The sequence below is a fragment of the Polypterus senegalus genome, chromosome 5, assembly GCF_016835505.1.
Source record: "Polypterus senegalus isolate Bchr_013 chromosome 5, ASM1683550v1, whole genome shotgun sequence".
Lineage (NCBI taxonomy): Eukaryota > Metazoa > Chordata > Cladistia > Polypteriformes > Polypteridae > Polypterus > Polypterus senegalus.
In genome coordinates, this window is record NC_053158.1 from 79,819,932 (window position 1) to 79,841,970 (window position 22,039).

At 38.1% G+C, this 22,039-nt stretch overlaps 1 protein-coding gene across 1 annotated transcript in view; it reads right to left on the reverse strand.

Annotated features, from left to right (window-relative positions):
- The window catches only part of LOC120530392, a 47,536-nt gene extending 26,174 nt beyond the window's left edge, over nucleotides 1-21,362 (reverse strand). The window contains exons 1-2 of the mRNA XM_039754869.1: nucleotides 21,164-21,362; nucleotides 10,637-10,781 (exon numbers count right to left, since the gene is read on the reverse strand). Coding sequence (XP_039610803.1) covers nucleotides 10,637-10,781; nucleotides 21,164-21,269 — 251 coding nt within the window. The 5' untranslated portion in view covers nucleotides 21,270-21,362. The remainder of the gene's footprint in view (nucleotides 1-10,636; nucleotides 10,782-21,163) is intronic.
- Nucleotides 21,363-22,039: the final 677 nt, after the last annotated feature.

The window sequence follows — 22,039 nt, forward strand, 5'->3', positions numbered from 1 at the left end:
CAAGACATAAGTGTAAGTATGCTGGATGTTATGAACTAAGCATTCCCAAAATTGACACCACTTATCAAATAGTAATTAATATTATAGTCAGACATACTAACTTGCAGTCTGCAAAATGTTCCTAATTGTGAGTTCAATTTCAATTTCAATTCTTTATTGTCATGTGTACAAGTACCATGTGCAATGAAAAGCTTGCTTGCATGTGCCTCTGCAGACAGTGAACACAGACAAAAAAATAACACACACAATAAATAAATGAATAGAAATAAGTAAATAAATAAAACCAGAATCCTAGGAATAAATAGAGACAGTGGCAGAAGTATATGTGCAGATAGCAGTGGAGGTGAGACAAGGTTACTGATTGTTCATGAGTCTGATTGCAGTTGGGTAGAAACTGTTCCTGAACCTGGAGGTGCTCGTCCGAATGGACTTTAGTCGCTTCCCAGATGGGAGGAGGGTGAAAAGTAACAGTGCAGGGTGGCTGGGGTCCTGCTTGATACGTTTCACTTTCCTGAGACAGCGTGTAGTGTGAATGTCATGGATCGCAGGGAGCCATGTGCCCGTTATCTGCTGTGTTGTATATTAACCACACGCTGCAGAGCTCTGCAGTCCTAAACTGAGCAGTTGCTGCACCAGGATGTGATGCATCCTGTCAGGATGGACTCCACAGTACACCTGTAGAATCTGCACAGGTTTGTTGGGGACATCCGGGCTTTAGTCTCCTGAGGAAGTAGAGGCATTGTTGGGCTTTCTTGACTACTGCCACAGTGTGACTTGACCATTTAAGTCATGGTCTCATGGTCTGGAACCCCTGCAGATTTTATATTTTTCTCTCCAGCCGTCTGGAGTTTTTTTTTGCTTTTTTGTCTTCCCTGGCCATCGGACCTTACTCTTATTCTATGTTAATTAGTGTTGTCTTATTTTAATTATTACTTTGTTTTTTATTTTCTCTTTTCTTCATCATGTAAAGCACTTTGAGCTACATTATTTGTATGAAAATGTGCTATATAAATAAATGTTGTTGTTGTTAAGATCATCAGTGAGGGTGACTCCGAGGAGCCTAAAGCTGCTGACCTGCTCCACAGCCTCACCTCCGATGTGGATGGGGCTGTGCTCTGTTGTCTGTTTGCGGAAATCCACAATCATCTCCTTAGTTTTGCTAACATTGAGGGTGAGGTTGTTGTCCTGACACCATTCTGATAGGAGTCTGACTTCCTCCCTGTTCAAATACCTATTGTTACATAATGAAGACTATATTACCCATATTCTTCAAGTACGAATTCATGGATCACTGGAGTTTCAGTTGTTAAATGCTTTTTATACAAAGAAAACATATTTTTAGTATCTAGAAATATTCTTATCATTTTTAGGTATTTCTTGCAAACTATTTTTAAGATCACATTTAAGACCGAATATGTCATTTTGTTTCTGGGTGGGACTATCAACAAATTAATGAGTTTCATTTAAAATTAAAATTTATCCCAACTCCCTAAATTCTATACAAGTTTCATGTTGACTTAAATCCTTTGAAGGTACTAGAAATTGAAGTAGCTGTACAACGTTTTGCACACTGTGACCTATTATGTATGATTCAAGATATCATCACTTGATGTTTACTCTTGTAGCTTTTTCTTTTTAATGAATGGTACTGTACCTAAGTATTTGGGTAAGAATGACAACAATCTGACAACTGGAGGCGTCGAGGGTCCCTCTCAGTGCAGTTAGGATTAGTGAATTTAAAAATCTTCCCATTTCACTATTCAACTGTTTGCTTACTTAGCATCCTCATCAAATATATGACGCTTTTCCAAAATTACTTCTCTTCCAATCTGCTACTGCCTAAATGTAACTTAAGTAGCCATCTCTTACACTATTTCCCCAGGCAGCCCTACCATCTCTCATCATTTTAATACATTCATTGAACAATGCTAATGATAACAAAAATCTTACATTTTCACTTGCCAATGTCTGCATAGGATGCACAGTGCTGAACGGGTACACCCACCAAGCCATGGCACCATATAACACAGATCATTTTTACCAGAGAAATGACAAATCTGTAACAGACCTCCATAATCAGTCACAGCTTGTGACCAGCAATAAATAGTACAACATGCCTTCTTAGGTTAAATGATAAGTTTGGCATTTTTCAAGTCAGCTATTTCTTCATCATGGTATATGTTAATTTGCCAATATGAAATTGCATTCTAAAATTAAGCATTTTTTTTTACAAATTTTAAAAAATACCTAGCCTGCTGTTCTTGTATTATATAATGAAGGTAAAGGGTAAAAATGTCCTAACGTGAAAACAAAAAATTTAAAACTATCAAATACATCCACTTTGAATCAGCAAAACTTTTTTAAAAATGTGCCTTCCACATTTCTGAGGCATGCCCGTGACAACAAAAGTAAACTTGGAATAATACATTTTATTTTGAGGTAAAGATGTGTACCCTGTTTGTATGTCTGCTTGCAGTAGGTATCATGGGTGGAGTTTTAAATCTCTCCATTCACAAAATAACTAAAGCTTTGTCTCTGTAATTTTGTTTTTATTAATGGTTATGTTCTACCATGGCTTCTAACAAATGACAGATGTGCACTCAAATCATAAAATTATTTTGTTCTAAACACTGCCTACTTTTTGCCAATTACATTGTGTTGTTATTTACAAAGCCTGAGGAGGGAGATTCATGCCTAGTGGTAGGATGATGGGGAAAAGCGCACGTTTCATTGCTCACATAGCAATAAATCTGAACTGATTACACCTCATTGCATTTTTTTATAAAAACCTTATATTTTTGAAAGAACCAAGCCGCTTGCATGTCACCACTAAGTTCACAGAGCTATTCACCATTTGCCATTATGCACTTTCCACATGTGTGTTGTGTGCATGCATGATAAAAAATACTAAGAAAGTGAAAAAGGCAGAGAATCTATCAGAGCCAAACTATGTTGAAACAGATGGAAGTTTCACAAATCAATTATCAAATTTTATAGGGTATGTTGAGTTGCTGAAGATATGGTAATAACTGAGGAGAAAGTTTTTGAGTGAGTAAATTTACTGCCACTCACTGATACCAATCAATCCATAAATACCTGGGGAGAACATGTAAAATCCATCAGACACTACCACTGTGAGGAAGGAATGACAGCTGCGTGCTACCATTCTGCCCATGATAAAATATCTGTACTAAACTTCAACATGATTAAGTTGAAATATATGTTTATAACATCTGTTCCATTCTTGTCACTCGACTGCATGCTATGTGAATACTTAATCTATGTTTTAATATACCACCAAAAGTCAAGCATGAATGATGATATTGGGCAGCAGCAGGCAATATTTTGAGATATAAAGAAGTAAGCTTCCATATAGTGAAAGACTGTGAGCGATCATATAACTTTCTCAGTGATTATTGTCTAGTTGTCTACAGAACAGATACAGTCATTTAAATCTGGGTATGAACATTGAATAACATCCATAACACTGCTTGGAGATAACTTTGAAAGTGAAATGTATACATGGGAGAAAACCACAACCCTGGGGCTGAAAAGATGTCTTTAAGGAAGATGAGCAGCAAAGTAAAGGGCACCATTGGTCTCTTTTTACAAATGCCGTGTCTCACAATAAGTTTAGCTTTTTGCCTTTTTACCTTTCTAAATTGGCAAGGATATGTTGTTATGCAATATGGGTGCAATCTCAAGACAGTGATTACATTTTTAAATTAAAAATCTGACATATTTGGTAAGTTTTAATATTTTATTTTCACCTTTGGACCATGGTACTGAAACCTGAAAAATACTGAACTTATCCTTCAAAAATGAGGTCTGTCATGAAATGAATTAAACTGATTGAAAACATCTTAAAAGCCATAACCAATGTATTGATGGACCTAACAGAAGGAAAATTCATAAAGATGCTTTCAGGTGTGGAAGAACTGTTATTTTTGCAACTGAATTATTTTGAAAATCAGTCTCATGAATTTCGTGATGGACCTGGTATATTATAAACTAACTTGTCACCGTATAATGGATTATAGATAATGTAAACCTGGACAACTTTCTTCATAAGCAGAACCATTTCTTTAGTAGCTTGGGTAGCAACGTGTCAGGTAGCTCTGGCCATATGATAAGGTCATCAGACTCCAAACTCCTTGTGATATTTAATCACTCATTCTATTTTTGATCATTTGTTTCCTTGTTCCTAAAATCAAAACAGATACTGCCTACTATAAAAACTATAAAACTAACTACATAAAAAATATAAAAACTTATTTTACATTTGGAATAATTACAGTTAAGATTATCAGGCTAAGATGTAGGGGTACAAAGAGTTCAGTTCAGGAACTGTTCATTAGTATTAAAGCCTAAATGCAGAATTGGCCCATATTATTAACTTAAATAAATGTCTACATGCAAAAAAACAATAAACGTTACTAATCATTTATACCAGGTGTGTCAAACTCCAGTCCTGGAGGGCCACAGTGGCTGCAGGTTTACATTCTAACCATCTTCTTAATTAGTGACCAGTTTTTGCTGCTGATTACTTCTTTTAATTAACTTCACTCAGGCCCTTTAGTTGTTTCTTTTTCCTTAATTAGCAGCCAAACAATAATGAGACACAAAACAAGCTGCCACATCACACAATATCTGAAAATAAAGAAAGGTGAAAGTCTCAGTAAGGTTGATCTCTCAACTCACCAAAACACTTTGACGATGTTCTTACAAAAAACAGAAAATCAACAGTTTTGGAAATGTCAGCTGTGGCAGAACGAGAGCAACAACAAGTCGTGGAATTAAATAACAAGTTCAATTAACAGCAAGAATTGGCTTCTCATTAAAAAACTGGTTGGAGTTTGAAGCCCCAGTTTAGCTGGTCATCTGTTGGTTCGTTTCATGTCTAATTTCTGTTTGGCTGCATTTTAATGAGGAAACAAATCAATTCAGAGGACTGAATCCTTCTAACAGGGCTATTAAAATGTGAATTGGCAGTGAAAACAGGTCACTGATTAGGAAAAGGGTTAGAATGAAAAGCTGTAGCCACTGCGGACCTCCAGGCATGTAGTTTGACACCCGTGATTTATACTTACACCAAGGCACCATATTCTAAAGAGCATCTCATCATGTACTGTAAAAATGTAATTGTAATATGACATTTTGTTATGTTTTCTCATGGCTTAGATATCTTGTATAATTTTTTGTTTTTTTTACTTCATTGCCATTTTTATTATGCGTGCACACACCATGTCACATAAAACTTGAGTCTTAGTTGGAGTCACAAACTTGACAGGTGGCCAAGGTTTTCATTTGCCAAAAATGTTATCTATATATACAATTCACTAAGGCAAGACAACCATGGAAAGTACGCCGGAAGGGGCGTGGATTCACTAAGCCGCTGACAAGTGAGACACCTATGGCGCACGCAGGAAGGAGCCACGCCCACCAACTCCAAGACCATTGGATACAACGACAATTCACAGAGCCACGCCCACCAACTCAGACGCGACAACACAGAAAAACCGGCGTCATTTATATTCGTCTGTCGTAGAGGTCACAAGCAGCTCCGACCCATGTTGACTGTTAATAGAGGCATGTTTCTCGCGGAGGTGAATCGCCATATGCGGCGTGTAAAACTGTTTGCGAGGGGTATCCCATGGGATCCTTAAAACGTTCCTTTACAACTGAGGTTAAAACACAATGAAGTGAGCAGTCTTTAAAAAACGAGTTTTCGGTTACGATGCACGACCGCGTGCACTATAGCAAACTGTTTAACACGCTACATACAGCAATTCGCATCCGCGACAAACACGCGTCTTCTTAGATACTCCTGCACTTTGTACACACCCCCCTCCCACCGTGGTCGGGTGTCTTGGTGGATTATATATAGAAAGGCAGCCAAAACTGCACAGAGCAATGAAAAGTCTATGTGAGTCACAGGTGCTTCTGGACTGTACAAAGACGACAACGACTCGAGTGACGAGTTGGAGGTGGGCACATGGGCAGGCAGTGCATACTGATCGAGAAATCAGCACACTAGCATGACGGAGGGAGCGGAGTGGATGTCCTTCTCCTCTCCTCCCGTTCCACCCTGAGTGCTGCACGGACGATTGTGTGTTGATTTGTTCCGTGCATTGGTTAAAACCCAATGAAGGAAGCAGTCTTTAAAAACCAATAAGCCCTGTGCCTCTGTTTCATTACCGTCTCACCTGCTTCACCAATGCAGGCCCCGCAACAGGCGATCCGGCAGCGTCATTCCCATGACCCGCCGGGCAGCCAACCGGGTAATCAAAGTCTTTGGGTTCAGGGTGGAGTATGGTTACAAAGCTGAAACTTAAAGGAATTGACGGAAGGGCACCACCAGGTGTGGAGCCTTTCGCTTCATTTGACTCAACACAGGAAACCTCGCCCGGACACGGACAGGATTGACAGATTGATAACTCTTTCTCGATTCTGTGGGTGGTGGTGCATGGCAGTTCTTAGTTGGTGGAGCGATTTGGCTGGTTATTTCAGCGAGCGAGACTCCCGCCTGGTAAATAGTTACACGACCCAACAGCGGTCGGCGTCCAAATTCTTAGAGGGACAAGTGGCTTTCAGCCACGTGAGAGTGAGCATTAACAGGTCTGTGATGCACTTGTATGTCCGGTACTGCACGCGCTACACTGAATGGATCAGCGTGTGTCTACCGGCGCAGGGGGGCGTGGGTAAGCCGTTGAACCCCATTCGTGATGGAGACCGTGGCTTCCAATTGTTCCCCACGAACAAGAAATTCCCAGTACGTCGAGGGTCATACGCTCGCACTGATTACGTCCCTGCCCTTTGTAAAGCCCCCCATGGTCCGGTGACTTGGTGGATTATATATAAAAAAAAAAGCAGCCGGAACCGCAAAGAACAATGAAAAATCAACGTGGAAACCAACTGAGGCAGTGTTTGGAAAATTAACAGTCAACGTGACTCACAGGTGCGTGTGGACTGTACACAGACGAAAGCGACTCAGGTTGGGAGTTGGGGGCGGGCACATAAGCGAGCAGTGCGTACTGAGCGCGCCGCTCAACCCGTCCGCCGCTTTGGAAGGAGAAAGCGTGACGGCCCTCCTCCGGTTTTCAGTCACGGACAATTGTATGTTGGTTCGTAGCGTGCATTGTTGCAATGTTACTTTTCTTGGTGGTTTATTAAATTACGGATTTTTCAAATGTTTATTTTTTCCTCTGTGCTTAAAAATCATTTAAAAAGCGGCCTGATTATGTGGCGTATGCCACACCGCGGGTTGGTTAGTATGGTATAATCAGCAAAATTCATATTTCTTATCACATCTCCAGAATACAAAGAACTTATCTGCACGCTTGACTTACATGTCACATGTACCACATCCCCCAACAAGTTCCATGGTCAATGATTTTTATATATATAGCACACATATAAAAATATAATATCAGTTACAGTGTGTAATCCTCTTTACTACAGGCAAAATAAAACATATAATGTAAGGAGAAACATTAGACACAAGTTGAACGAAATCACAGAACCATATAAATAAAAGGGCACTTTACAATTTATATTGCCACATTACGTACTAATCCTTTCCAACAAGTCTAAAAACATCCACCATCCATATGTTCGTATTACCTCATGCAGGCAGTGATTAAGCTGGACATATTTTGATTTGGACATCTTTAGCTCTGGAGGGAATAGAAGTGGCCATATCATCACATGGCATAGAACCTGCAGCTAATAAAACTTTAACATAATGGAAAACCTTTTTAATCATTTTGTACATGTCCACTAAATGAAATTCCTGTAATTTCCCTCCACAGTAACTGTCTGAGTTAGACAAAGTAACCAACTACCTGTCTGAACTTGTCATCATGCTTTATAAAGGAATTAACATAATTATACAGAATGTACATAATTACAAAAAAACCACTAGATTTTAATTGTGACACACTTTAATGAAAAAATTTGAAATGTAACCAGGCATCTACCATTGGAAAACATTCTTTTTAATTTCCATGAATACTATTACTGAATGCTCGTCATTATTAATATCCAAAACTACTGAAGAGTTCCTAAAAAATAGACCAATCTATTTTCACTTATGACATTGTATAAATAAATTACCAGAAACAAAGGATTCATGCTTTGCAATAAACTTTAAAATTTCAATAACATATTTAAAACAAATGTACTCAAGGTCTCAGACTAACGCCCTAAATGTGAAGAAAAAATGGTGATGCATGGATGGACTATGTTGGACTATTAATATTTATGTGCTGTGTTTTGTATATCTTATGCATGTAATGATTGGATACATAATAAAATATTGATAAAGGCATGTACTAGAAAAACACAGGACAGTTTTAATTGTACTTTGTCTAGCAATTACTTTATTAATAGATGTGCTGAGCTGCTTGGCTAGCCTAATGACTGGTAAGAACCAATAAAAATAGATATTTCAGTTCAGGGTGGACTGAGGGTGTAAAAGCATGAGGTATATCCTGTGAATTTGTTGTCATGGATAAAACATTGACTAACAGAAGATTTGAGAAGAAAGGTAGGACCTGCATGGGACTGATTAAAGTGCCAAAGGCCACCACAGGAAGGGTGCCAAGTGTGAAAAAGATGCACATACATTCCAGGGCAAATCAATGTTCTGTATTCTATCCCCATTATCTGTAACCAGAGGTCCTGCCACAATGACTGTTCATCTCACTGCATAGTGCAAGAAGACCCTCCACCTGAGCACCAGACACATTCAGGTTGTATTTTGGGAAAATGTGGGCCAGCAGCCATACCACTTACACTTCAGAAGAGATCATCCATCTGAAGCTGATCATGTTCGGGTTCAGCCAGTACTTGGATAGGAGACCAACCAGGAAAAGATTGGGTTGCTGCTGGAAATGGTGTTGGTGAGGCTAGCAGGGGGCATTTAACCATTCATCCATCCATCCATTATCCAACCCGCTATATCCTAACTACTGGGTCATGGGGGTCTGCTGGAGCCAATCCCAGCCAACACAGGGAGCAAGGCAGGAAACAAACCCTGGGCGCGCACACACACACACACAAACACACCAAGCACACACACACACACCAAGCACACACTAGGGACAATTTAGAATCATCTGTGCACCTAACCTGCATGTCTTTGGACTGTGGGAGGAAACCCACGCAGACACGGGGAGAACATGCAAACTCCACGCAGGGAGGACCCGGGAAGCAAACCTGGGTCTCCTAACTGTGTGGCAGCAGCGCTACCTACTGCACCACCGTGCCACCTGGGGCATTTAACCTATAGTCTGAATGTGGATCCTAATGCCCTAATGCAGTGATGGGGACACTGTGCTGTAAAAATGACGCTGTCCTCAAGATGTGACATAAAACCAAGGTCCTGAACATCTGTGGTTATAAAAGATATATCGCAATGTACTGGATAAAGTGCCCACCTCAGCCTAGTTATTCTGGCCCCCTAATGATCCCCTGTCTCTAACTGGCTAACTATCTCTCACTCCTTCACCACCTAACAGCTAATGCGAGGTGAGCATATTGGCGCATAAAACAGCAGCAACTGCATCATTCAAGTGGCTCCCCACTCACTATGTAAAGCACTTTGAGAAGTGAGAAAAGTGCTATATAAATGTACTGAATTATTATTATTATTATTAAATGCTTTGCCCTCATGTAATCAGTTTGGTTCAGCTTTAGGCACATTATAGAAATTAAGGGCACTTATGCTTAAGACTTATAATGAGTGATAAAACTTGGTACCTGTTCCCCTCCTTGATTTGTGTACACTCTGTTCACTGTGTCCCAGTAAGGTAATGAAATAGTACAGTCAAAAACGGAGAGGGGTTAAATTAGGAATATGACAGATAAAGTAGGGAGCTTCTGTGACACCCCATGACAAAATAAGTGGGTATTGACGGTGATGTGATTCCTAGATACACTTACCCTTACATAACCTTACATTTTTTGAAGCATACTGTCACCCTGAATAACGTGGGTGTCAGTCAGCTGAGTGCTCCAACAATCATGGGTGGATCAAAAGCCAGAAGTCTACATGACCATCACCATCAAGCCCTTCCGTGAGAACCCTAAATCCAAAGAGGACTGTTTCATTTATGTTAGGTAGAATGCCCAGAGGAGACTGGGCGGTCTCATGGTCTGGAATCCCTACAGATTTTATTTTTTTCTCCAGCCGTCTGGAGTTTTTTTTTGTTTTTTCTGTCCCCTGGCCATTGGACCTTACTCTTATTCTATGTTAATTAATGTTGACTTATTTTGTTTTCTTATTGTGTCTTTTATTTTTCTATTCTTTATTATGTAAAGCACTTTTAGCTACTGTTTGTATGAAAATGTGCTATATAAATAAATGTTGTTGTTGTTGTTGTATTTAATTTAAATTAATTTGTTAAATTATTATAAAAATTATAAATGTTTTGATTAAAAGACACACAAAATTTAGTTTGAAACAAGTTCCAAATACATGTTGAGACTCTTTTCTACACACTAAGCACTTGTGCATCTCCACCTTTGCAGTACTGTGTATAGAAGCTAATACATTTAATTTACTGGGTTATTTGTACAGCATCTTACAAAGCTGCATATTGAAACTGAGAAGTAAATGTGATAAGCATGTTACCTTCTTATCAGAGTTGAGAACAGATAGAAGAGCCATGATCCATTCCACACATCAATCATGATCCATGTTTTAAATATCCACTTGTCAGGAGAGACCTCAAGGGGGTAGGTTTCAGAAACATTCTCAGTTGTTGAGGTAAACAAGCCTACAATAATGAAGAATTAAAAAATGTATATCTTTTGCATTTCAGTTTAATTTAATGAACATGGTTTTCCACATGGCTGTAATGCACAGATTAATGAACTTTGTTAGGCCGAATGGCGTGTAGCATTAAAAATATTCCAGTGTTCTCACTGGGTCACATGTTCTGGTCCTGCACCAAATTAACATTATTCTGGACCAAAATTTTTAATTACTTCTCAGACAGCCTTGGACTCACAATCCCTCCTAACCCATTAACAGCTGTGTTTGGGGTTCTTCCAGATGGGTTTAAAGTGGAGAAAGACAAACAAATTGTGATTTGCATTCACTACACTGTTGGCACGCAGACTTATTCTGATAAACTGGAAGAACCCAAACTCTCCTCTTTTAAGTCAGTGGGAAACTGATGTGTTATATTATTTGAAATTGGAAAAAATCAAATACTCAGTTAGAGGATCTGTACAGACTTTTTTCAAAACATGGCAGGATCTAATCAGTAATATTTTAAAATAAGTTCATGAAGCACAGAGAATTTATTAATTTAGGTATGTTTACAAGCCTTAAATTTTACGCCGTTTGGCTTGCTCTCTCTCTCAGGGGTGGGGATCGATCTGTTCTTAACTCAAATTTCTTTTTGTAAAAACTTGATTGCTTTGTATGGATTCCAATAAAATTAATAAAATAAAAAAAAAATGTTCCAGTGTTCTAATAAGATATACACTTCTGTTGTATAAAACTTAAAAGGATCCATCCATTATCCAACCTGCTATATCCTAACTACAGGGTCACGGGGGTCTGCTGGAGCCAATCTCAGCCAATACAGGGTGTAAGGCAGGAAACAAACCCCGGGCAGGGCACCAACCCACCACAGGGTACACACACACACACAAAGCACAATTTAGAATTGCCAATGCACCTAACCTGCATGTCTTTGGACTGTGGGAGGAAACCCACGCAGACATGGGGAGAACATGCAAACTCCACACAGGGAGGACCTGGGAAGCGAACCCGGGTCTCCTAAATGCGAGGCAGCAGCACTACCACTGCGCCACCCCTTAAAAGGATCAGTTTGGTATTTTTCAAGTCAAATTTATTTCATCACAATCATGGCACATATGCATTTGTCATGTGAAACTGTGCTCCAAAGTCCAGCATTTTGTATAAATTTTAAAAAATATCTTTCGCACACCTATGACACAACTAGAGTCAAAAAACAAAAGCTTTAAAACTTAACAAATATGTCCATTTTTCAATCCAAGACAGCTGATGAATATTGCATCTTGTGATCATACACATAGTATAAAATAACGTATGCATGCTAGTTTTTAACTCACTATTATTAGTGGTTTCCTCTGGAAAGTAATCATTTTGTGACATGTAGTTTGTTTTGTTTCAGTTTATTCTGTATGTATGTGAGAACCCACATAAACTAATAGAAAATGTAAAATAGTACCTGGAATATGCCATAAAATGCATATTTGTTGTCACAAATGTATGTCAAAAACATAGAAGGCATGTTTTTTCTTTATCAAAACTCAAAGAGGACACAAAGTTTTAGGCTTTTATTCTCAGGTGGTGCTTCATGCCCCATTGCCTCCATTGTAAAGCACCAGTGTGGGCAATATATTTTTTTTTATTTTCAGAAAATTCTGGACTTTGGGACAAGACTTTAATGTAAAAGGATGGTTTATTATTTTAATGCTTCCAAGCCCTGGTTGTTGTAATGTTTCCAGTCCACATTATAAGTTTAAAGGGTATTTTTTTTCTTCTGTCTATAGAGTACAGTGAAATTTTTACTTGCATATGCTGACAGAAAAAAAACATATTGTTTCACCCCTGCAATCAATTTTTCCTATTTCTAATACTTTTTCATTCTGCATTATTTATTATTTTTATTGCTCTGAGGATGACATTTCTAAAAGGTTTTCGGTGTGATCACATTCAATATGTGAATTTGGATTGTGGCAGCAGTCATGCTGTTAATTACTACAATGTCTGGTCACATGATCAAGTAATGCTATTTTACGTAACTCATCGCTGGAAACGTATTTAAGATTGCATCATGCAGTGGTAGTTACTCAGGCATTGGATAAATAACAAAAAAAAAACTGCTAAACAGAGCTTAGTGTTTGTCAGAAATAAAAGCAAGTTAGTCAGAGGGCATTCTACTATGTTCATTTCAACTTCAACTATTGTTTTGTATATTTAGATTGACAAACACTTTTGATTTAGTCATTTTGGTAATTCAAACTCTTGCCTGTATAACCTCTACTCTTTTGTTATGTTCTCTTTTTTAAATTTCTTGGTCTAAGTTCTCTTCATTTTACAAACTGTGAGTATTGTGTCACTCAGGAGTTCACGATATTAACGTTGTAAAGGTAACAAATACCAAGAGGGACACTCCAGACAAGGACTTTACAGAAAGTGAGAAGTCTCCATTGGTAGTCAGTGCAGTTATAAACATTAATGTGGACAGACAGGGACAGTCAGTGTGAATTAAGCACTGCTTGCACTGAGTGTACATAGAAACTGAATTCTTCTGGGACACTGGACAGACTGAGGCTATGGAAAATGAGCAGGCCAGAAAGTGGGATAAAGTGGGTTAAAGGGTCCCCACTACCAACAGAACAGAGGCTGTAACCTAAAAAATGATTTACAGGATGGATGCTTTATGAGACATTCCAGGGTGTGATGAGCCAACCGAAGGCACTTTAATCTAATAGCCCCATTCCCTTAGAGAGTTCCCATCATCTTGGAAGTGATTCTTAAATTTTGAAATAAACTCTGAGAATGGTGTTAACAGAGATTAGATGAGATTGGGGTCTGGGGGTTTAACTGTGGAGGACATGGCATTAAAAGGCAATTAACCCCGCCATATACAACTTAAACAATTTCTACTCACATCTAATCTGTCTGGGCATTGCATTCTCAAAGCATGCACAAATGTATTTCTGAGCAAACTTCATAATGGCATAATGTGGCAATAACAAATGTGTATGTGTGTGTGTTTACCTTAAAAATAAAAGATCAAATACACATGATTCTAGAAATCATGCACTGTAATTCTTTCTCTCAGATACAAAGCATTTCTAAACATTACTCCTTACATTTTTCTTTTTGAGATGTATTAATGCAGATGGCACGGTGGCTCAAGGGCAAGTCTGCTGCTTTTCAGTAAGGAGACCAGTGATCATGTCCCAGGCCCTCCCATGTTCTCCCCATGTCTCAGTGGGTTTAGACTAGGTGCTCAGGTATCCTCACACTGTCCAAAAACTTGAAAGTTAGGTGAACTGACTATGCTAAAATTGCCCCTAATGTGTGTTTGTGTGAGTGTGTGTGTTCACCTTGTGATGGAATGGCACTTTGAATCGGGTATGTTCTTGCCTTGTACCCTGTGCTGTCTGGGATAGGTTTCAGGTGGCATCCCCCTCCCAACCCCCCGACCCAGGTCTGGATTAAGTGGGTTATAAATGACATGACGTGTGTCACTGTAGCACTGGGAGCCATTTTCATATGTAGTCTTATCACATAGTGGCTTCCGGAGTAACTTGTCTTGTCTACTTGCAGTCATTCCTCATTGTGGTAGCGACTTCCATTCAGTACTACTGATACTATGAAAATGCTAGTACTATTATGTTTTTTGGCATTTTGGTATTACTTTGTTACAGATATCTCTAATTGTGGCTCCATTTTGTTCACCGTTTTGTAGCAAGCGCTGAAATTTTTGTGACTCTGTTTTAAAGGCTGCAGCCATTGTGCTTTAGGGAAAGACTCCTGTTGCCGGTCAAGTGGGTGTGGGGTGAAATGTCACGGCTCCCACCTATTTAAGATGGTGGTTCTGTAAGAAAAATGTCCTACCTAGTCTTGGAATTCATTCTTAAAGACCGAACAATGACTTATAGCCTAGTCAGGGCTAAGAATTCTACTTATCGTCAGTTATCGTGAGGAAATCTGCTTTGTTTTGTTTTGACCTCGGCTTCTGCTTTAAATATTGGGCTAGGATAAATATTTCTTTGACCTTTCCTGGTATCCTGAACTTCTGTCACTAGTTAGACCATGATTTCATCTTTACATTTTTTAATTCATCTCCTGGTTTTCTTTGATTATTATTTAACTCATGGAATTTAGTATCCTGAAAAACACATTAATAACGTCACTGCTAAAGATGAGTTAGCTTGTAGTAGACAATCTAGTGAGAAGTCAAGCAAAATGACACCTTTTATTGGCTAACTAAAAAGATTACAATATGCAAGCTTTCAAGGTAACTCAGCCCCCTTCTTCAGGCAAAATGTAATCCCTAGTACTACAGCAGACAATCTATAAACAGACACCACCTATGAGTTGTCTCGTCAACTGTCTTCGGGGCTGTAACACCAAATACAAGTACAGGGTAAGGCAGAAAGGATGGACATCTTTGAAATGGCTAGAACTCACCACTAGAGTGGAGTGACAGATGTGCAGTAGGTAGCGCTAGGTTCTTAGCATTTTTTTATTTTGTTTTTAGTTGAAGCCATGGAGCTGTGGACGATAGAACACCGCGTTTTTGCGTACGACAGCTTTGTCAAGAACAACCAATCTATTACCGCAGTTCAGCGTGAGTTTCGTTGCCATTTCAATATCCACAGAAATAAAGCTGTTCCCGCTCGTAACACTAGATACACTAATGAACAAAAGACTGCCGGGGGCTACATGAACGGCACGTACCCCTGAAAATGTGGAAAGTGTACGACTAGCCCTGCTGCGCAGTCCAAGTCGATCTGCTCGGAAGCATTCTTCTGAACTTGGCCTCAGTAATCGTTCGGTAAGGCATATTTTGCATTTAGACCTGCATTTCCATCCCTACAAATTGTCAAATGCTATTTCAATATGAACTCAAATCTTTAAATAAATTTCTTTGTAAGAAAAAATTAACAATTTTGTGATTTTGTAAAAAATGTCCGTCCTTCCTGCCTCACCTCGTATATTTGTGGGTAACACATGCAAAATGAAGATAGTGATCATCTGAAATAATTAAAAATCACCTTGGTATCACAGAACAGAATATTTCATTTTCAGTTAGATTTTTTTCTTCTTATTAGCCATGTTTTGGATAACATTTATTTTTCTCAAAAATAATTTACATATGTAGAACCACAAACATCTGAATATATATCAACAATTAGCGTCTCACCACTATAAAGTTCAAAAGGAAACTCTGACATTTGATTACAACAAATTATGCAAGATGTAACTTGTTAGACCCAGCAGAGCTATTGTGCAGCTGGCAAACAAAAAGAATTTTCTGTTCCGTGTGCCAACTACGAGGTAACTCAAAGAGATTTTTTCAGAGAAAATAAATTTTTATTGTGATTTTTGCTCAACAACATAATGCATTTAATCAGCACATTAAAATAATACCCTGATTTTACATTGGCATTAGGAACAAATTTATCTGTTTTCACTATGTCAGTCAACGTGTTAAAACAAAGTGGTAACTGCATTTGTTTAATTGCCTTTTTTTAATATTTGGAGGTGTCACTCACTGTTTCTCTTAATTAATAAATGAGTCATTTTTTCAAACTTGTTGATATTATTCTGTGCTTGAAAAGACACAAAAACTGGCAGAAGGTTTTCATCATTGTTGCTTTGATTCGTTCTTTAAACACGGAACAAGTCAAATGAGCAAATGAATATCCATCCATCCATCCATCCATTCTCCAACCCGCTATATCCTAACTACAGGGTCACGGGGGTCTGCTGGAGCCAATCCCAGCCAATATAGTGTGCAAGGCAGGAAACAAACCCCGGGCAGGGTGCCAGCCCACTGCAGCAAATGAAATCTAAGAGAACAATTTGATATTTGAACACTCGGATCAGAATGAAACCTGCTGCCAATGCCATGCAAAATTAACAGATGTAATATGCTTTCTTTGTGTTAAATAACCTGCTTGCAGAATTTTGTATAAGCTATTATTTTATTCATTCATCAAGTTACAACACCTCATACTGAGTTTACACAGTATAAGATTTTGGAATGGAAATAACTATGAAAGTTAACTAATTTTTAATTACTAAGCTCTAGAAAGGCCAGTTTTAGAAAGATCAACCTGTCAGGGACGCTCAGAAGTATACCATGAGTGGAGGTGCCAAATTGTAGTTAAAACCTTTAGTACAAGAAAGAGAAATTATGCCTGTCAGCATTAAGTCTCTGATCACTTACTGTCACTAACATCATTTGACATGATCTGAACCTACAGTGAAATTTTTAGATATAACAGTGTTGTTAAGGAAGATTAAAAAAATCTATATCTATAATCTATAATTATGTATCTATAACTCTACACAAGAACTTTAAGTATGAGATTGGTCTGCTGTGTCAAGTCAAATTATCAAAGATCACTCTCATGAGGCTTATCATTTTTGCAGCTTCTGCCTTCTAAAAGACACTTTACGACACTAAGAAAAAGAGCTAAACTTCTGAATTTGAATTTTAAACTTTTTACGAGCTCTAAATTATCCTTTATGGCAAACAACCAGGGATCTTGCCCCACCGGGATGCCTGGAAGAGGGTCGGACCACGGGAGGGGTACTGTTTTTCCCTGGGTGTAGGAGGGCAGCCCCTTTGGACTCCATCAGGGCCACAGAGAAGGGGCTGGGGAACTCAACCCTCCTGGGACTCATGGTCACCACCAGGGGGCGCCTGGACGGTCCTAGAGCCCTGGAGGACAGCACTTCCGCCACACTAGGAAGTGCTGCCGGAAGACCATCACCGAGCACCTGGAGCACATCTGGGGTGTGATAAAAGGGGCTGCCTCACTCCCTACGAGGAGCCAGAGTCGAGTGAAAGAGGATGGAGCTTGCGAGTGAGGAGTGGAGGTGGCTGAAGGAATAAGGACTGAGTTAATGTGGGGTTTTGTGCACTGTCGTCGTGTTGTGTGGTCTGTAAATAAACCGTGTGTTGTAGACATCTGGAGTCGTGTCTGTCTGTGGCCGGGCTATCTTTTACATCTTCTATATATCTAAACAAAATCATAATTCAAAATTAAAAAACAATAATGCCCTAGTAAGAGCTCACACATATGACTGAAGAAATGATTCCCTAACAATCAAAATGATAGCGAACAGAAGAATATTTTAAGTTTACTCAAAAGCTTGGATGGTGTGGCTAACACCCTTATCATGTTTTATACAGTCAGTACACGAATATTGCGACACTTACCTGCATTTAACAACTGTAAACAACATGGTGCTCTCTATGAGAAAATCAGCACTTAATTCAAAATGGTACCTTAAAATGTAATAAATATTGCTAAAAATACTCAGACATTGTCCAAAAGTTAAAAAATTATTTGAGAAAACATAGAGATCAATGGCTATATTGTGATAGTGCACTCCCAAGTCTAGAGTTCGAAGAAAGGTAGGAATATAAAATAAAAGAATAATGGACCAGTAGATGAATCGTAGTCAGAGTGCAAGAAAAGGGTCAAAAACCAAAAAAGCCAAAACAAAAAGCATAAGTTGCAGTCAAGACTGGGAAGCCAAAATAAAAATAAAATACACCATCTCTTTGTGTTTATCCTTAATCATGGATACCAACTGACTTGTCACAGCAGTATTTACAGTGTCACACTGATTACGCGGGATGCAGTGACATTGAAAACCACATCCCACAGCAACTGGGGACTGTGTCCTGATAACAGGACTCATAACATTGAGGTTCCCACTAGCAAAACAAAATGACATTGTGGTTACCTGAAAATAATAACAAAATAATTAATATTCATTTCCAATAATTAATAGAGAAAAGCCAAGCAAAATGACACCTTTTATTGGCTAACTAAAAAGATTACAATATGCAAGCTTTCGAGGCAACTCAGGCCCCTTCTTCAGGCAAGATGTAATCTATATAATATATATATATATATATATATATATATATATATATATATATATATATATATATATATATATATATATATATATATATATATATATATATATATATATATACATACATAATCTATCAATAATTAATACAAATTAGTAGCCAGAATTGCTCCCCGGTATAAAAAACTACTGAACCCAAACATACTTTTTGCAAGAATTACACTTATAATAAATTTTTCAAGTATAATGCTTATAACAAATAGGAGTTAGGGGAAATGGTACTGTTGATCTTCTATTGTGGGTGAGTGGACAAGCCCCGTTCAGTCAATTAGAGGCTAGCAAAATCATTTTATATTTGGTTTGCTTAATACGTTTATTCATGCCTCCCTTGAGTGTACTGCAGATAAAAGCCTTATTTTTAAATATATTTAGGCTTTTGTTGTGGATCAGGGTAAAAGACGGAATTGCCTTCCTATCATGGACATGCCACTGAATAAATTTGGGGTGCACAGTTTCTCCTTGAGGTGGGAGAAGGTAGTTTTTTCAAAGTTTTGCAGACAAATTATAAATGGCTGTATCTACTCTGACGCCTAGCACAACTGAATGTGTTATAAAGAGTAGTTGTGTGTGGAAACTTGTAACTTATATCTAAATTATAAAACTATAAAACCTCCTGGGTCAAAAGACTTTCTTTGATGAAGTGTGGCCTGTGGACTGTATGGTGTGCACCCATTAAACTGGTGCACACAGTGTCTTGAACAATAATCAGATCATGTTCCCTTCTCTCCTACTTTATGAAATTACCAAATAACGCAGAACTGTTTAAAATATTAATATATTATAAAACTCCAAATTCTGATTTATGTTTCAGTAAATATCAATAAATGCAATAATGTCTGTATAGACGTTGAGGTAAACTCCTTTGCTAACTTTGTACCATCCATTTTTCTCTCTCTGTCCTCAATTAATTTCTTCACTCTAGCAACGTGTTTTGAGATCACTTTTCAAGTGTACCCACAGATATACAAAAAGGCCTTAAGTAGAAACATGACTCTTGATGAGTGACCTATCAATTATTTTTCATCTCCTATTAAAAGGTACATTTTCATCCCAATGCCAGTTCTAAAACTGGTGCTCCTCAAAGTCTTACCTACACTTTTTTCACCTGTTTTTCTTCCATACCGCCAATTGTTGACGTCTTTGCTAAATCACTTCAATACTGATCTATGCCAAGAGCCATATTCTACTTTAAAATCAGAAAAGTGCAATAAGCATGTGTGCCATTATGTGTGTTGAGAGCAATGCTCTCTTCATCCGTCTGGAGGAACATCAATTTGGTAATACTGACTTTCTGTTCTTGATGGATGAATTGACTGTTCTGTCTGTGTTTATCAAATATCTATAGATTCAACACCCGAAGTCTGTTTTTAGTGAGTTTACCTCTGACTGCTTGTTAGGTTTGCATGGTTGAGTGCAATATTAAAAAACAGTTAAGTGAAATTTTACAAGCTTTTTAGTATATGTATTGCTGCAGACAGTAATTCCAAATGTTTTATAATTTCTATAATTTCTTCCTTTCAGATTTGGACTCTTCTTGTTACTGTTCTCGGGGTGTGACTGCATTTGAACACTAATACAAAAGGGAGCCTATATTAAACTGATGAAGGGTCAAAAGGAAGTAAGAAAAAGACCACTTTATCCAAGAAACTTCAAGAGGGATCCTGAAAACATTACATATAAAAAAGGCCTGCTGCTGTACACCACGTGCAATATTAAGAGAGGAGACCCTGAAAAGTACTGTGTGTGCTTTCCTATCAATAACAAGGGAGTTTAGGGCCAAAGACTAACATGTATTCTTGCACCTGGGTCAGTGTGAAAATGCCAGCAGAAGTGATCTGTCATATAACAAGAAGAAAGCAGAAGTCAATCCAAGGTACAGTATACATGCCAGTGTTGAAACAAACGCTATCAAGTTCTAATACACATTTAAGAAAATTGCAAGGGCATGGCCTTCTTGAAGGCAAAAAGATATATGCTTTGCCAAGTTTAGTAATAGAAACCTTACTAGTGTCCAAATGCATAAGGAGCAAACACTTTTGATTACTTTGCTAAACAGGAAGGTCTGCTGAGAAAAGACTATCCAACCCAGCACTGTTAACTACTTTCCTGCACTTTATACATCAAGAAAAGCCTCAAGATGCTTAGTATGACAATTCTAAATGTTACTTAGTGTACAAATTGTATCTGTCTAAGACCATAGCTCAACTAATAGTTAATTTCATAAGTGTACAAACTCTGAATAGTTTTAGATTTTATATTCTGTGCATTAAGCCCATACACTAGGAAGGGATATCATTTTTAATTTCTGAATGAGCAAAAGTTAACTAACTTTCATAATATGTCTGGATTTAGTTGAAACATATACATTTTAGAAATACCAAGCATGACTTTACTATCTTTATTGTACAGCACACTCAGTTTCCTTATGCCTAAATGACACAATCGTCACAGTCAACTTACCAGAAATGAAGTGTGTGTGAGAAGCAGCCCTAAGGAAAACAGTGACAACAAAAAAGAAAATTGAGACCACAATTAGGACAGCATGCTGAGTAAGTGACTTCTCCATTTTCTTGTTTCCTACTCTGTCTTCTTGCCTTTAGCACTAAATGTCACAGTCCTTAATGCTTTATATTACTAATGTAGCAATCGGTTAGACAGCTGAAATCAACCTGTAAACAGACTTTATACAACTCTTATCATGAAGACTTTGAACTTTGGGAATGTTAATATCACACGATGCCATTTTATAAAGTGGTTCAGACTTGATAGTAAGTATAATGTGGACTTACCTGATTTGTTTATTAGGTAATACCTTTATTTGTTTTATGTTTTTTTTTTCTTGAATTTCACTACATGGACCAATGGAAAGCTTCTAAAGAATGTAATTCACAATCTATTGTACATGCAGGTTTCATCTATGATCTAAGTAAACATGTTTTATCAGACACAAACCATTAGTTAAAAGGGTCAGCAGCCTGTCAAAATGACAGTCTCTGGCACATCTCTGTGCTGTTGGGGAAATGCTGTGCTACTTTATAGTGTGCTACAATTTAGGACTTACTGACACATGACAGTCTAACCAGTACTGAGGCTGGCTTCTTCAGACATTACTTTTGATGGGAACTCCTGCCCTCAGTTCCTCACTCTTAGATGCAGGGAACCACAGCATTTAAAATGTCATATACAACAAAGAATAATGTGTAGCTGTATTGTTTATGCACCATTATCAGTTAATGAAGGATTAATCAAACTGTAGCACAGTTTCATATACATTGTACATTGTTGGTCTAGACTCAAAACATTCTAATATGTTAAATGTAACTGTGTAGTCATCTT